Raw genomic sequence first — 14,449 nt, forward strand, 5'->3', positions numbered from 1 at the left:
TGACTTCAAACCACCTGATCTCAGGTAATTAAAACCACTGAAATATTGCAAATTGGAAGACTATGATTCTTCTTGAAAGGAAACATCGAGTAAGAGATCTAATTGAAAATTTAACATTAAGAACAGGTTGTGAATTATAAGCAGGAATTTGTGCAATGGATGTGAGGGAATTCAGCTAACTGCTGTGAGGTCGTATAGATGCTTTTCACCATCAACACAAATTGCAACATGCAAAGAGGCCATTCTGTCCACTGGCTCCTAGCACTACAATTCTTTCAGTCCTACTTTTCCATTCTGTTTCTGCAACTTATTCCCTCTTGCAGGCCCATATGAATCTTGTCTTGCCAATTACACTTTGAAACAGTCAGGGACTTTGTGATTTCTACACTTGTTCCATCCTAACCCGACGCAGGCTGGGAGACTGTTTCGCTGAACACCTACGCTCTGTCTGCCAGAGAAAGCAGGATCTCCCAGTGGCCACACATTTTAATTCCACGTCCCATTCCCATTCTGATACGTCTATCCACGGCCTCCTCTACTGTCAAGATGAAGCCACACTCAGGTTGGAGGAACAACACCTTATATTCTATCTGGGTTATCTCCAACCTGATGGCATGAATATTGACTTCTCTAACTTCCATTAATGCCCCACCTCCCCTTCACACTCCATCCCCTCTTTATTGAATATATTTTTTACTTTCCCCCCTTTTTTTCTCTCTCTTTTTTCTCCCTTTGTCCCTCTCACTATAACTCCTTGCCCATCCTCTGGGCTTACCCCCCTCCCCCTTTCTTTCTCCCTGGGCCTCCCGTCCCATGATCCTCTCCCTTCTCCAGCTCTTAGATCCACCCCTCCCCTCCTGTCTTCTCCTATCATTTCAGGTCTCCCCCTCCCCCTCCCATTTTCAAATCTCTTATTATCTCTTCTTTCAGTTAGTCCTGACGAAGGGTCCTGGCCCGAAATGTTGACTGTACTTCTTCCTATTGATGCTGCCTGGCCTGCTGCATTCACCAGCATTTTTTGTGTGTGTTCCTTGAATTTCCAGCATCTGCAGATTTCCTCGTGTCTACATAAATGTGAAGTCACCCAAGTGGCAACGAAAATGGTATAAATGTAACAGAGCAGTCAGCCTTGTTAGGAATGGCCAATAAACATAAAGAAGAATGACAGAAAGATTGGGTAAACTAGAATCCAATCCTCTGCATTCGATTTCTGTGATGGATGATTTGTTTGTTTGCAACTCACTAGTATGTTTTTTTAGCTTACAGGAATTGCATCTGTGTTTTGAAAATTGTTTGTAATTTGGAAGTCTTTTATAAGATAGAAATCCTCTTTGAGTTTTAAATGCACTTTAAGAATTTTGTTTACATTAAGCATGTATCACTAAAAATAAAAGAACGGCTCAAATCCTGGGTATTGGCAGCTAAGCTCGCCATGCAGGATAAATCATGGAAGTGAACTAGTCTTTGAAGATTGGGTGGCTACACTATAAGATTTAATCACAAAGAAGAGAAAATCTGCCGATGCTGGAATTCCAAACAGCACACAAAATAGTCGAGAAACTCAGCAGCCCAGGCAGCATCTATGGAGAAGATTACAGTCGATGCTTCAGGCCAAAACCCTTCAGCAGGTGTGCTGATGAAGGGTCTCGGCCTGAAACATCAACTCTATTCTTTTCCATAGGTGCTGCCTGGCCTCCTGAGTTTCTCCAGCATTTTGTGTGTGTTTTTAAGATTTAAAATGGTTCAAGATGGCGGTAGTGAATCTCAGTGATTAAAGAAACAGGCAAGACAACTAAATACTTTGATAATCACTTCTTTTTTGGTAAACAATCATTGCAAAAAATAGTGTCCAACTACCCTTTGGACTTGGAGGCAATTTGATGAGGCAGAGCCGAGGCAGCAAATCCTTCACCAAGAGCGAGGAAGACCCGAGGTTTGATCGATTTAAGTGCCGGGCTGAATTGGAAATGCCGGGTACAGGCTGAATCGAGGCGGCAGAGTCCAGGCCTCAGAATGTGTTGAAGTGACTGAACCTGATGTTTGGGTAATGATTTAGGCGCTAGGCTAGATTGGAAAGGTCAGGGTGTTGGGGCCCTGAACCGAGGGATAGGTTTGTTCAGCTCACTGCTCCACGACATTTACTCAGCCCTGCGCTGAACTATGGGTCTCCGACTCTCTTCATGGACTTCAGTTCAGAACTCTATTTGCTGTTTTAAATATACTCTTTTCCATGGATGCTGCCTGATCTGCTGCGTTTCTCCAGCATTTTGTGTGTATTGCTTGGATTTCCAGCATCTAATTTTCTCTTCTTTGTGATTAAATCTTAAAAGGGATGTTATACTGTAGCCACCCAATCTTCAAAGACTAGCTCACTTCCATGTTTATCCTGCATGGCGAGCTGAGCTGCCAATACCCACGATTTGAGTGGTTCTTTTATTTTTAGTGATACATGCTTAAATTTAAACAAAATTCTTAAAACACATTTAAAACTTAATAGGCTATTGTCTGCATGATTTGTTTTTCTTTTCTCGACACGTTGTGGTGTTTGATGGTCTTTTTTAAAAATGGGTTGTTTTGGGTTTCTTTGTTTTGCAGCTGCCTGTTAGAAATCGAATCTCAAGCTTGTATGATGTATACAGGCTTTGATGATAAATGTACTTTGAACTTTAGGGAGGATACCAATAGCTGTCTATGTCGGACAGGGCTTAAGGATTTCATGGTCAGCAAACGTTATGCTGTCACAGGATATTGGAAGAGTGAATTAAACACAGAAAATGGGGTCAGGTTGTATCCAGGGAGAGATAAAGAGAGTTATTGCTTCAAGTCAATGACTGTTCATAGAGTCAAAGATTGTGCAGCATGGAAGTTGGCCCTGCAGATGACCACACTAATGATGACTTTTTGACCCATCTACACAAATCCTATCTGCCTGCATTTGGACTGCATCGTACTATCTCTTGTCTTTTAAAGTGTTTTCTGAATGTCTCTTAAATATAATAAATGCACCTGTTTATACTACCTCTGATGAAACTGCATTCTAGGTATCAACCAATCTTTGTAAAATAACGTACCCCTCAGATCACTTTTAAAACTCCTACTCCTTATCTTGAAACTATACTTTCTTGTTTTGAAATCCCAATGATGGAAAAAAATATTGACTGCCCATCCTATTTATGCTCTTATAGCATTATATACTTTTATCGGGTCTCCCCTTAGCCTTCTGTACTTCAGTGAAAGCAAACCTAATTGACCCCATTACTAATGTCCTCCAATTCGCTCAACATCCTGGTGAATCTTCTCTGCACCCTCTCCTGTACGATCACATGTTTCCTCACTCATCAGAACTGAGAGAAGTTAAAACTTTGTTTACATATTTAATGGTTCCTGTGAGAGTTCTTTAATGAGATTGAAATAAGATGATGTCACAGCTGCTGCATTCTAGAGAAACTTTGAAATGATTAAAACCAGCGGAGCAAGCAAGTGATTAAAGGAGAATCTGAAAATATAAAGCTTTCAAAAACAAAGACAAGATTTTAATCTTAAAAACTCAAAGGACAGTAGGCATTAGAAAGATCAGGAAATTCTTGTCACAGGGATCACCACTTATAGGGAGGTGTCTATATGGTCAACGGTGTAGGCCATCACACTATATATCAGGGCAAGATCTGGGCCATAAACCTAACAGTAATATATCGGAACATTATTCACAAAATATATCTCTATCTTTAGCAGCACAGCAACTGTTGTTACTTAGCTTCCTCTATCACATTACTGCTAGCCTCCTTCCCCTCCCCCCACCTTTTTATTCTAGCATCCTTCTGCTTTCTTTTCTGTCCTAAAGATGGTTTTTGGCCTGAAATATCGACTGTTTATTCATTTCCATAGATGCTGCCTGACCTGCTGAGTTCCTCCAGCATTCTGGATTTCTAGCATCTGCAGATTTTTTTTGTGTTTATTGTTACAGCTGTTTATGTCATAACATGTGATAGCTGTTGGCAATTCATTGCAGATGGAGATTTGCCATATTTCCAATAAAATGCCATTGGCAAGTTACCACATCATACAGATTTTTTGTTCCCAAGAAGGCAAAGGAATCTAAAACTCAGATATCATATTTTAGTTGTCACCACTCTATCTCGGTCTTTGGATTAACGTCATATCTCAAAAATCCTTTTTCCAATATCATGAATGTCTTACACATTTATGATTGAGAAACCATGGAATGGATACAACATAGAAGGCAGTTATCCAGCCCATTGTATTTATTCCAGATGTAATTTAGATCACCTGATGGAAAGTTCAGAGGAGTAATTAAACAATTCATTTATCCTATACTTAGGTTAACTCCATTACATGCTGGTCCTGAAGCAGTATATCAGTTTGTAAAAATTAATTCTTTATATTTATATGTTGTACAGAAAAAGGCTGATAGAATGTAATCCAATAAAGATATCCAAGTGATTTATAAAAAGAGCAATTCGTCCCTCAGAGTGAATTACAATGTATTATTTCACTGACATAGTCAGGCAATTTTCCACAAAGAGCAATGGATTCTTGGATCAACTGCATGTTATAATCCAATTCAAAGGCCTTTATGTGGAAAAGAAGATATGGGAAATGAATTACAGCCTGCAATCTAATTTATATGGTATAAGTCTAAAGTTACAACTACTCAGAGGCCCACACTGGGAGGGAAATAGGGAGGGGCAGCAGAGTCATGAAAGGTTGTAATTCAATTGAATGATTTGAGTGACATAAAGAAAATAATACACCTCCAAGCTATTACAAAGCATTAATCATATTTTAAGGGTCCGATTACTTCATAAATCATATGCTTGAGATGAGGCAGGACTCTGAAAACAGGTTCAGTTGATATACTGATGCCTGTGAGGAAATGCTTGAGGACATTTCCAAGAATGCAATTAATATTAATTTTATAAAACATAATAAGCTATTAAATACAGTCAGAGGGAAACACGCATGGCTTATAGAAGTAATGGAATTCTTCAAAAAGAATCGTAAAAAGTTGTACAACAAAATTATAAAAACACTCTGCAATTATACAGAAATAGCAATACTTCAGTATCTGACTCATTGGAGCTGTTAAACTTTTCAGAACCACATTTCCCACAACTCCCTTCAACACATTAGGGCCCTGGTTCCTACCCTCCCTTTAAACATACTGGTGCCAACTCTTCCTTTGAACAAACTAGGGTTCGCAGATCCATGCTCCCTTGAAATTCACCAGATTCGCTGAAAATTTGATTGTTCTACTACACCTAAAAAAATTAAAGTGTGCAGGGTATTACGTGAATAACAACCAAGTGTATGGAAAATCTGACAGTTTGGCACCACCAAGGTGATTAGGCTGCTGGATTAACAAAGTTTTATAATATTCAGTTTCTAAATGAATTCAATATTAAGCAATATTCAATATTAATACCGAATTCAATATTAATTGAATGCCACAAAATATCTTCGTAACAGCAAGTTGATGACAAGGCTGAGTAGAGAATAACATTTTTAATGAACTGGACCAAGTAAGTCATTGGACTAGCACTTTAAATAGCAATAGCACTTTAAATATAACTATACATGATAATTGTGCTTGATGAAAGATTAATGAAGGATTTTTACTTAAGAAATCTATTGGCAAGTTTGGAATGCCATAAATGAATTGAATGTGATTACAAGACATGAATGGGGCTAATTTTGCAATGAAAATTTGGGTCTTTCACATTGTGGACTCAATGCTAGAATATTTAACTTTATTACTGTCTCATGACACACCTTGAATGCTATATTAAAATAAACCATTTGCATCTCTCAATGGTGAAGAAAAACATGGGTTCAACCAAGATCAACATGATGGTTCTGGGACCTGACTACGAAGGACAACAGAATTCACTATTAAATAAGTTTTTTATTAGCTTTCCAAAAAATAAAGGGAGTTCAAACCAGTAACCAGTTACTTATCTGATGTGATCTCTCTGTTCCCAGTTAATGAAAACTGAAACAAAATATCTAAACCTAAATAGGATACTTCCTTTCTCCACTACAACAGAACTCAGTTTACATCAAAGACACCCAGCAAATTTCAATTTTGACTTAAGCTATTTAAATAATGCAAATAAAGCATACTTGCTTTATGCTGATTGTGTTAAATGCTCAAACCATGAGGTTATATTCGAAGAAACTGAACCTACTTTTATTTGCAAAAGTAACTTCAGATCTACGGTATAACTTTCATTTATACCTTGAAATTCGTAAGTCCTAAAATCACAGCCATGTTTAACAATTGCAAGAATTCTTAGTTCAAATTGACAGAGATGTAGATTGTGATGTTTTGAATGCTGGAAGCATAAAACACTGTATTTAGATCAAAGGTCAAGAATCAAGGGTCAACAATGTTGGGTGCGGCCTCAAAGGCTCACTTTTTTTCTGATTTAACTTGGTGATAGATTGGTACTACAGAAAGTAAATGAATTGAACACTGTTCAGAAGGAGCCAAATGTCTGATACCTTATCTAAAGTAATTACCATGATTTCTCTGCTATAAAGAATTCTGCAGAAACATTTTGGCAATCTATATTGCAACATGCACTATATTTGCTTCATCCGTATTGTCTCCTATTTCTTCTGAGGATTCTGTTAAATCAGCCTGTTGTGATTAGACTGTAAGAAATCCATTCTTTCTTCTCTTAACTAACTTCAAAATGTGTGTGGATTATTTCTTACATTAATATCTGTTTGCATAATCACTGACTGATTGACAAAGCTGCAGTTCTCCATTTCTGAACGGATTGATTTGACGGCAACACTCTCTTTCTCTCTCTCTCTCTCTCTCTCTCTCTCTCTCTCTCTCTCGTTCAATTTCAGATTTATGTTTGCATTAATAAGAGGAATGGGCTCAAATATCTGCCATTATAATATTATGTATTGTCTCCTTGGAATGTCACCTCTCTTTCAGTACCATTTACTTGTCTATGATTATATCACTGAGTTGGCTCACTTTATTGATAGTTTTTTGTGCCACGAGAATTTTGTACGAAAGACAGTATACATTAATCATTTAATGATTTGCCTTTATTTTGCATTTATATTAAAATATCAGATATACTACTAATCACAGTACACTTTCTTTAGTTGTGCTTCTATTTTATTCATATTTATCTTTTCCATTATTGAGAAGATGCTCTGCATTCCCAGATTTCTCTAAATTCATTTTTCTACATATTGCTTTCAGTCTCTGGATTTTATGCTTGGTTTCATTTTCTTTTGTAATTAGAACCTTTGAATTTACCGATTACAAACTTACATTTCTATATTTATTGGGCTTCTGTTGCAAAGCCTATACATCTTGTGTGGGTATGACTAGTCAGGTCAGAAGCATCTTTGATATGAATATTTCCCATTGTTTTATTTATTAATAACATCAAGGTGAGTCCCAGATTTATCCAAATTGCTTTTTTCTGTGGTAAGTGCCTTTAGTTCTAAACACATGAGGCTTTTTGATATTTAATTAGCTATATATATATACAATTATTCTGACCATCACCTTAAAGCCATAATTTCCTTTTTGTGTCATAAATTCTTGAATATAAAAATCATGTTAAAAATATGAAACTGTATTTTGCGAGAAATACTTAACAACATTTCTTCCAATTGGTAATAAATGGGTTTACTGCTCTTTCCCATCCTTTTACTCATTATGACTTCACAAAGAATCCAATTCTAATTCTTCTGGTATTTAATATCTGTCCTGTGCTATATGACCTCTGATCGTGGTTCTCTGAGGCATTTATTATTTATCCATGTCTGGCCACATCTCTGCTCATACACTGAATTTCCTTGGTGATTGGCTGTAGCTTTGCAAGAATGTGATCTCAGGTCTAACCTCAGGCCACCTTTAATTTGATATTTTTTTCTGCTTCAGGATCAAACTGCACTTTTTATATATAAAGTGCATACTTCCTTGCTGATGATTATTTATTTTTTCCTTGACATTATTCTACCATGATGGGTTTTCATGTTTTACCATTCCATAGATTTGATCTTGTTTTCCTTTGCTATCTTCCTCCTAACAGGTCCAGGTTTTATAGGCATTTAATACTTTCATTGTGCTCTGAGCTCCATGTGGTTTAGTGTGAAAAGATATCTCTGTATAAAATGTAGGTGAAAGGATATGTAGTGATTTTACAAGATACTTCCTCCAGGCAAAGATATACTACTTTGTATTTGGTTAGATGTAATTTTTTTTTTGCTATTAGGGCTTCCATTTAGCCCAGTGCCAATAAAATAAGAGTGGTTGTCATTCATACCTCTGCTGCGGCGTCTGCTTCGGGACGGATCTGTGTAGAACGTCAGCTGAGGATCATTATCTGCCTCAGTCCCAGAATCACCTTCAGGGTTCAAGAAGGCAGATCCAGCTGCAAAGACAAATAAATGATTCTGAGCAGTGAAGTTTATTAAGTCATTTGTAAAGAACACATGGAAACGCAACAAACGGGAGATGCAGGAAATCAGGAGCAACACACAAAGGTGCTGGAAGAACTCCGTGGTTCAGGCATCTATAGAGGGAAATGGTCCAGACGAACAGTCTTAACCTGAACCATTGGTTTTCCATTTCCTTTCATAGGTGCTGCCTGACCTGCTAAGTTCCTCCGGTGCTTTTGTGTGTGGCTGCAGTGAACTCATGTTTGTAAGGAAAATAGCAACAGCATTTCACAGAAAGGTATTTATCTTCAAGTGAGCTTGGAAATTAAAGGCTTTTTAGACCGGACGGTAAAGAACAGAAGTGGTGAAAGACTAAAAAGGCAAAGGCATCTACTCTCATTCCAACTTTCCTTACCTGACCTTTTCAACAAAGCATTAACAATGACACACACTCATTGTAACCATTGGCTATTGTCTATGGCAGAATGATACAGACACAAGAAAGCTTTCGTAAATAGAACATCGAACAGTACAGCAATAGACAGTTCAGCCCACAAATGTCTGTGCTGTGAATGATGTTGAATTAAACTAAATCATCTCTTCTGCCTGTATAGGATTCTATATCCCCTACATTTCCTCTATGTTCCTGTATCTTTCTAACAGCCTTTTAAATGGGACTATTGTATCTGCTTCCACCACTGCATCTGAAAGCCCATCCCAGGCACCTACCATTCTATTTAACAAAAAAAAAATCATGCCCCACTCATCCCTTTTAACCTTCCCCTTCTCACCTTAAGTGCATGTCCTCTCACATTTGACATTGCTGTCACAGGAAAAAGGAGTTTATCTGTGCCTCTCATCATTTAATAAACTTCCATCAGTTCTCTCATCATCCAATTCTCCAAAGGAAACAACCAAGTTTGTTCAACCACACCTTGTAGCTCATACTGTCTCCTTTCTAATCCAGGCAGCATCCTGCTAAACTCCTTCTGCACCATCCAAAGCCTCCACAGTCTTCTTGTAATGGGCAACCAAAGTGGCATACTCAAAACCGAGGTTTTATATAGCTGTAACTTGATTTCTATAGAGAATAAGACATGGGAGCAGAATCAGGCCATTTAGCCCATCGTTCAATTGTTCTGTCATTCAATCATGGTTGATCATTTTCTCCCCTCCTCAGCCCCATTCCTCGACCTTCTCCCATAACCTTTCAAACTCTGCCTTAAATACATCCAGTGTCCTGGCCTCCACAGCTGCCTGTGGTAACAAATTCCATAAATTCTCCACCCTCTAGTTAAAGAAATTTCTCTGCATCTCTGTTTTAAATGGACAGCTCTCTACCCTGAGGCTACGCCCTCTTGTCCTGGACTCCCCTACCATGGAAACATTCCTTCCAAATCTACTCTGTCTAGGCCTTTCAACATTTGAAAGGTTTCAATGAAATCCCCCCTCATCCTTCTAAATTCCAGCGAGTACAAACCCATCAAACGTTTCTCATAAGGTAACCCTTTCATTCCTGGAATCATCCTTGTGAACCTTCTCTGATTCTCTCCAACACCAGCACATCTTTTCCAAGATGAGGGGCCCAAAGCTGTTCACAATAATCAAGGTGAGGCCTCGCTAGTGCCTCATAAAGCCTCAGCATCACATCCCTGCTCTTATATTCTAGACCTGTTGAAATGAATGCTAACATTGCATTTGCCTTCCTCAGCACTGACTCAACCTGTAAGTTAACCTTTAGGAAGTTCTGCATAAGGACTTCCAAGTCCTTTTGCATTTTAGATTTTTGGATTTTCTCCCCATTTAGGAAATAGTCTGCACATTTACTTCTACAAAGTGCATGAACATGCATTTTCCAACATTGTATTTCATTTGCCACTCTCTTGCCCATTCTCCTAATCTGTCTAAGTCCTACCGCAGCCTTCCTGTTTCCTCAGCACTACCTGCCCCTCCACCAATATTTATATCAACTGCAAACTTGGCAGAAAAGCCATCTATTCCATCATCTAAATCATTGATATACAGCATAAAAAGAAGCAGCCCCAACACCGACACCTGCGGAACACTACTAGTCACCAGCAGCCGACCAGAAAAGGATCCTTTTATTCCCACTCACTGCCTCCTACAAATCAGCCAATTCTCTAACTATACTAGTAACTTTCCTGTAATACCATGGGTTCTTAACTTGGTAAGCAGCCACTTCTGTGGCACTTGTCAAAGCCCTTCTGAAAATCCAAATATACAACATCCACTGCATCCCTTTTTTCTGTCCTACTTGTAATTTCCTCAAAGAATTCCAAAAGTTTCATCAGGCAAGATTTCCCTTAAGAAAACCATGTTGACTTCATCCTATCTTGTCCTATGCAACCAAGTACTCCATAACCTCATCCTTAACAATTGACTCCATCATCTTCCCAACCACTGAGATCAGGCTAACTGGCCTATAATTTCCTTTCTGCTGCCTCCATCCTTTCTTAAGGAGTGAAGTGACATTTGCAAATTTCCTGTCCTCCAGAACCATGCCAAAGTCCAATGATTCTTGAAAGATCATTACTCATGCCTCCACAATCTCTACCGCTACCTCTTTCAGAACCCTAAGGTGCAGTTCATCTGTTCTAGGTGACTTATGCACCTTTAGGTCTTCCATTTTTTGAGGCATCTTCTCCCTCGTAGTCGTAACTGCACTCACATCTCTTCCCTCACATCTTTCAACATCTGGTACACTACTAGTGTCTTACACAGGAAGACCGATGCAAAATATTCATTTAGTTCATCTGCCATCTTCTTGTCCCCGTTACAATTTCTCTGGCCTCATTTTCTGGTGGTCCTGTATCCACTCTCAACTCGGTTTTTTTTAACTTAAACATTTTTTTCTCTCCATCTTGATATTGTTTGCTAGCTTGGTTTCATATTTCATCTTTTCTCTCCTAATGATTCTTTTAGTTGTTTTCTCTAGGTTCTTAAAAGTTTCCCAATCCTCTATCTTCCTGCTAATTTTTGCTTTGTTATATGTTCTCTCTTTTGCTTTTATATTAGCTTTGACTTCATTTGCCTGCCACAGTTGTGCTATCTTGCCATGTGAATTTTTTTTCTTTGTTTTTGGAATACATCTATCCTGCATGTTCTTCATTTTTCCCAGAAACTCAAGCCATTGCTGCTCTGCTGTCATCCCTGCCAGCATCTCCTTCCAATTTAATTTGGCCAACTCCTCTCTCATACCACTGTAATTTCCTTTACTCCAGTGAAATACTGCGATGTCAGACTTTACTTTCTGCCTATCAAATTTCAAGTTGAACTCAATCATATTGTGATCAGTACATCCTTCGCGTTCCTTTACCTCCCTTATCACCTCCAGTTCATTACATAACACCAAATCCAGTATAGCTGTTCCCCTAGTAGAGTTAACAACAAGCTACTGTAAAAGGCCATCTCATAGGCATTCACTGTCTTGAGATCCGTTATCAACCTGATTTTCCCAATCTACTTGCAAGTTGAAATTTCCCATGACTATCATAAAATTGTCTTTTTGACACACTTTTTCTACTTCCCATTGCATTCTGTAGTCCACACTCCAGCTATTGTTTGGAGGCCTATATATAACTGCCATCAGGATCTTTTTACCTTTGCAGTTTCTTAGCTCAACCCTCATGGATTCAACGTCTTCTGATCTTATGTCATTTCTTTCTAATAAATTGATGCTATTCTTTACCTGTAGAGCCACACTACCCCTCTGTCTACCTTCCTATCCCTCCGATACAATGTGTAACCTTGGACATTCAACTCCCACTACAACCATCCTTCAGCCCCGATTCCGTCATGGTTACAACATCACACCCGCCAATCTGTAAAAGTGCAACAGGATCATCCACCTTGTTTCTTATACTCAGTGCATTGTGATATAATACTTTGAGTACTATATTTGCTACCCTTTTTGATTATGCATCTCTAATGCACTGATACTCACCTCGCTGGCTGCAATTTTGTCTTATCAATTGCCTGCCTTTCCTAACAGTCTGATTGCACGCTATCTTTGCTTTTTTTTACCATCCGTCCTATCCTGAGTCCCATCCCCATGCCAAATTAGCTTAACCCCCCCCCCCCCGCAACAGCTCTAATAAAACTGCCCGCCAGAAAATTTCCCCTTGGGTTCTGCTGCAACCCGTCCCTTTTGTACAGGTCATACCTCCCCCAGAAGAGATTCCAATGATCCAAGAACCTGAAGCCCTGCCCCCTGCACCAGCTTCTCAGCCACACATTTATGTGCCAAATTGTCCTGTTTCTACCCTCACTGGCACAAAGCACAGATAGCAATCCAGAAATGACTACCGTGGAGATCCTGCTTTCTGCCTAGCTCTCTGAATCCAATGTATCAGTATGAAGTAAGAGATCTGGCTGCTCCCTCTCCCCCTCCACAATGCCGTGGATGCAGTCTGAGATGTCCCTGAGCCTGGCACCTGGGAGGTAACATACCATCCGAGGGTCCTGTTCAGGTCCACAGAATCTCCCATCTGTTCCTCCGACTGTTGAGTCCCCTATCAGTACCACTCCCCTCTTCTCCCTCTTTCCCTTCTGCACTCTGGACCCATGCTCAGTGACAGTAACATGGCCTCCGTTGCATTCCCCTGGGAGGTCGTGCACTTACACTTACTGCCCGACTGATGAAGAAAAGCATGAAATTCCCTTTTTTACCACCTATCAACTTGTGTGGCCACTTTCAGTGAGATATGGACTTGGACATCAAGATCCCTGTGTATGTCAATGTAGTTGTGGGTCCTGCCATTAAGTGTATACTTTCCTCTTACATTGAACCTTCCAAAGTACAATGCCACATACTGTATTTCTAGCATGTGCTAGAAATCTGAAATAAAAGTAGGAAATGCAGATCAAGCAGTTTAAGTCCATAATCCTTCAACAAGGGTGAACAGGGAAAAAGGATCTGACAGGTATTAAGTTAGAAAGCAGAGGAGAACCTCTTCCAGTTCCACAAGAGAAAAGCATGGAAACTCCCCTTGGCCCTTAATATTAGGATGTGACAAATAGTCAGAGCTTCGAAAAGCAAACTGTTGGAGGAGCATCAGAGAATGGAAATAGACAGTCAGTGTTTCAGGTCAGTGCCCTTCATTTGTCTCACTGAAAACTAGTTGCAAGTATGCCTAAGTGAAGAAAGTTACAGCATAATTTCTTGGAACATAGAACATAGAACATAGAACATGCCTATCTAAGGCTATATCCACACTAGACCGGATAATTTTGAAAACGCCGGTTTCGCATAAAAACAACTGGCGTCCACATTAGGTGTTTTTAAAAATACCTCAGTCCACATTAAAATGGATGTTTGGGCGAATCTCCTCCTACTGGGCATGCGCAGGACACACAGAAAACAAGCGAAGAGGAAACTGTATACTTGGTGCGCGTTTGTCCAGTTACAGACTAGAAAAACTTAAAAAGAAATTGGCAAAAGAAAGACTTGGTGCGCGTTTGTCCAGAAGCATTTCCTACAGCAATAGTCTTTTCACTGATGAAAGGGACGACAGCTACAACTAGATGCAATAAGGCTTGTTACTGGGCAAAAGTGAAATTTGCTGTTAGCTCAAACAACAGGAATTCTGCAGATGCTGGAAATTCAAGCAACTTTGCTGTTAGCTCATTTGTTTGCCTTTACTTTTGCCATGTCTTTGTGTATTATTTTGCTGTATTTAATATGTACAATAAAACGAGTTACTGGACAAGAGTGACAATTGCACCTATTGAATGTTTGCACAAGCAATACATTAATAAACCACCTTGTTAAATGTATAAAACATGTCTGCATCAGTGTTATCTTGTATTTCCATACAATGTTACATTAGGATGTTACACATCTATTGTCAGATATTGTTGTGGTGTTGGAGGTTGCGTTGCAGAAAGCAATGAAATGCCGCACAGCCGCCACCATTTGTTCCGGCACGTCATGACAGCGGTTTTAAAAATAGCCAGTTACCCCATACACACTACGCCGCATATTAGGCATTTT

At 39.2% G+C, this 14,449-nt stretch overlaps 1 protein-coding gene across 1 annotated transcript in view; it reads right to left on the reverse strand.

Annotated features, from left to right (window-relative positions):
- astn1 (astrotactin 1) overlaps positions 1–14,449 on the reverse strand; it is a 2,838,691-nt gene that overhangs the window by 1,678,909 nt on the left and 1,145,333 nt on the right. Inside the window, exon 5 of the mRNA XM_063063753.1 lies at positions 8,322–8,429. Coding sequence (XP_062919823.1) covers positions 8,322–8,429 — 108 coding nt within the window. The remainder of the gene's footprint in view (positions 1–8,321; positions 8,430–14,449) is intronic.

This window comes from Mobula hypostoma, chromosome 12 (assembly GCF_963921235.1).
Source record: "Mobula hypostoma chromosome 12, sMobHyp1.1, whole genome shotgun sequence".
NCBI classification, from domain to species: domain Eukaryota; kingdom Metazoa; phylum Chordata; class Chondrichthyes; order Myliobatiformes; family Myliobatidae; genus Mobula; species Mobula hypostoma.